Source organism: Vitis riparia, chromosome 18 (assembly GCF_004353265.1).
Source record: "Vitis riparia cultivar Riparia Gloire de Montpellier isolate 1030 chromosome 18, EGFV_Vit.rip_1.0, whole genome shotgun sequence".
Lineage (NCBI taxonomy): Eukaryota > Viridiplantae > Streptophyta > Magnoliopsida > Vitales > Vitaceae > Vitis > Vitis riparia.
The window spans coordinates 5,179,953-5,183,216 of NC_048448.1; the positions used below are offsets into that span (position 1 = coordinate 5,179,953).

General features: G+C 39.9%; 1 protein-coding gene across 1 annotated transcript; it reads left to right on the forward strand.

Moving 5' to 3' along the window:
* Positions 1 to 1,402: 1,402 nt before the first annotated feature.
* On the forward strand, positions 1,403 to 2,808 carry LOC117906248 (purine permease 1-like). Its single transcript, XM_034819226.1, has 2 exons — positions 1,403 to 2,145; positions 2,258 to 2,808. Exons 1-2 carry the CDS (start codon positions 1,432 to 1,434, stop codon positions 2,597 to 2,599), a joined length of 1,056 nt encoding a protein of 351 aa, XP_034675117.1. The 5' UTR covers positions 1,403 to 1,431; the 3' UTR covers positions 2,600 to 2,808.
* Positions 2,809 to 3,264: the final 456 nt, after the last annotated feature.

Below are 3,264 nucleotides of genomic sequence, written 5' to 3' on the forward strand. Positions count from 1 at the left end.
CTCTTTTATTGAACTCTTATAACGAAGATAATGATTATAGAGATCAATCTTTTAAAACTCTTATCTTTGTTGGTGTCAAGCCAACTGGAGTTAGGTCTGTCTAGCTTCACTGAAGTCAAGCAGACTTCTTTCATTTTTCGTGCTTCTTAAGGAGTCCATCCAATTGCACTGGAGTCAAACGATCTTCTTTTTTTATACAAAATGATGTCTAGACTGGTGATATGAGCACGCCCCTCCGAAGCTTAAGTCAAATAAGAATAACTTTAACTATTTTGTGGGAGAGAATGAGCATCGTGCACACATACCTTATTCATGCTTTTTGAGAGGCTTATATAGAACTAATGACACTACTATTGTAGTGTTGACTATGCACTCTAACCTTTCTTGTAATGATGTTTGTCCTTAACACGATTGGGCAATCATATCAGATAAGGGCGCTTGATAGGTGTCATCTGCTGACGTGCCAAAATCTCGGACCATGCAATTGATTGTCCATTTAGTCTGCCAATGTTTGGGATTGTGTGCAATAATTAATTGACATTAACTTTTAGGTGTAAATGGGGTCTTGTCTGCCGCTTAAATATCAGGTGTCTAGGCTGACACTCAAAGGTCAGATGCGATTGATCATGCATACCAAAAATCCTAAGGATCTGATTAGACTGATTTTCCCGTTTGAGAGTTCAACGAGCTCAGACTGTCGATTCCGTCTGACCTTGTGGGAGAGGGGAACCCTCTCACTTCTAGTGTCAGACGGAATTCATTTTGGTCTGGACGGAATGATTCCAGAAGGATTTCATGTCTATCCTGAATGACTAAGGGTCTTGAACTTGAGAGGGACATGTGGAGGGAAACCGCAATCTCTACACTTGGGTGTCCAACAAATTTTCAATTTTAATAGTGTACAAGACAATCAGGGAGATGAAAAAATTGATGAAGCGTTTCTCAAACCAATTTCAGACACATACGGCATGTGCAACTAGATATTTTAATCCCAAATAAAATCATGGCTCCTTTTGTCGTATTCTTTTGTTTGATGTATGCATAGGATCGGACCACATCTATGTTATTTTGATTCCAAATTTCAAATAAAGACGAGATTTCATTACTAAATTGTCAAGACCTTTGGGACCCATAAACCTTTATTCAAACAATGATGAAAGGCAAATTTTTGTATTGATATGGTTGTTACGATCAAGGAAGACAACGAGATTTCAAAGGATGAGAGAGCAGCCATGCATCAAAATGGCTTCTGGACCCACACTATTTTAGTTCGCCAGTCAAATCGCAATATAATAGACGGGACCTAATGTTGTCGCTATAATTGACTCTTATTTCGACGTCATGTTTGTGCCTTAAAATAACCCGGATTCCCTATTTACACACTGCGACCACAGGGAAGGGGGAGAGGGAGAGGGACCTACCAACCAAACAATGGAGGTGGAAGTTCAGCTGAGCAGCAACATGAGGAAGGCTCTCCTGGTTCTGAATTGTGTGATTCTTTCAATTGGAAACTGCGGTGGTCCCTTGGTGATGCGCCTGTATTTCGTTCGTGGCGGCGAGAGAATATGGTTTTCCAGTTGGTTGGAAACGGCTGGGTGGCCCTTGATCCTAGTCCCTCTCATCATCACTTACATGCACCGCCGAACCAAGCAAGGCTCCCATGCCAAGCTCTTCTTCATGAAACCTCCTCTGTTCGTGGCCTCCGCTGTTATCGGTGTCCTCACCGGCCTCGATGACTACTTCTACGCATATGGCATAGCAAAACTGCCCGTTTCAACATCTGCTCTCATTATCGCAAGCCAGCTCGCTTTCACAGCAGCCTTTGCATTCCTCTTGGTGAAACAAAAGTTTACCTCATACTCCGTAAATGCCATATTTCTGTTGAGTATCGGTGCTGGTGTCTTGGCTCTACACAGTAGCTCTGACCGCCCCGCCAACGAGTCCAACAAAGAATATTACCTCGGGTTTTTCATGACACTAGCAGCTGCAGCGCTCTATGGTTTCATTCTCCCGTTGGTTGAATTAACCTACAAGAAAGCAAAGCAGGCAATAACCTACTCACTGGTCATGGAGATTCAAATGGTGATGTGCTTCTTCGCCACCGTCTTTTGCACAGTGGGGATGCTGGTTAATAATGACTTTCAGGTGCATTCCTATTTTCTCTCCACCCAATTACCCTAACATATTCAGCCATATAAAACCACCAAAAACAAAGGTCGATAATTTATGTTTGCTTCTTCCTTATTTAATTTTGTAGGCAATTCCAAAAGAGGCAAAAGAATACGAGCTTGGAGAAGCTAAATATTATCTGGTGGTGGTATGGAATGGGATCATAATGCAGTGTTTCTTCTTAGGAGCAATAGGAGTCATCTTTTGCGCTTCATCTTTGGTAGCCGGTATTGTGATTGCTGTCCTACTCCCCGTGACAGAGATCTTGGCTGTTATTTTCTTCGACGAAAAATTTCAAGCAGAGAAGGGGGTTTCACTTGCTCTCTCTCTTTGGGGTTTTGTTTCATACTTCTACGGCGAGATGAAGGATAGCAAGAAAAAGAAGAATCCCACTCCGGAGACGGAGCTGCCTCAAACGGTCAATCCATGATAAACATGAATTTGACAAAGCGTCTTCACGTTTTCACCGTTTTTTCAAGCCCATTAATGCCAAGGCCCGAATAGCGTGTGTCAAACGTTGTTACAGGGCCATCAACTAAATTAATTGTCTTCCGGAATTTTTTTACACTACAGAAAGTGGAAGGGCCATGAAAGCACATACCTTTTTACCATAAATGAATTCACCACTTTAGTTAGCAAGTTGAGTGACATCAATATTTTTAGAATTGGTTCAATCGGTTCAGGATTTATTGATGGGATCGACTGTTGAACCATGATCAAACGAATGACCTCATAAATATAAAATTTATATATTATTAAAATTAAAAATAATTATAATAATTTATATATCATTTAAAAATTGAAATTTTATTTGAAAATAAAAAAATTAGTGGTAAATTATTTAAAACCTCCTGTATTTTGTTTGTGGTTGGTTTTGTCTTTGTATGTTCTTAAATCAATATGTTTGCATTGAAACTTTGGCTTGACACATTAACTGGTATCAAAACTACCTTGATTGAATATTTTAGAAGAACCAAAGATAACTCAAGATCATGGTCCATGAAAAAAACTCTAACATACACGATCGATGTACACAATAGTGTATACCATAAAAAAATGAAGTACTGACTTAACGAAATTTAACAACGGTGGAAA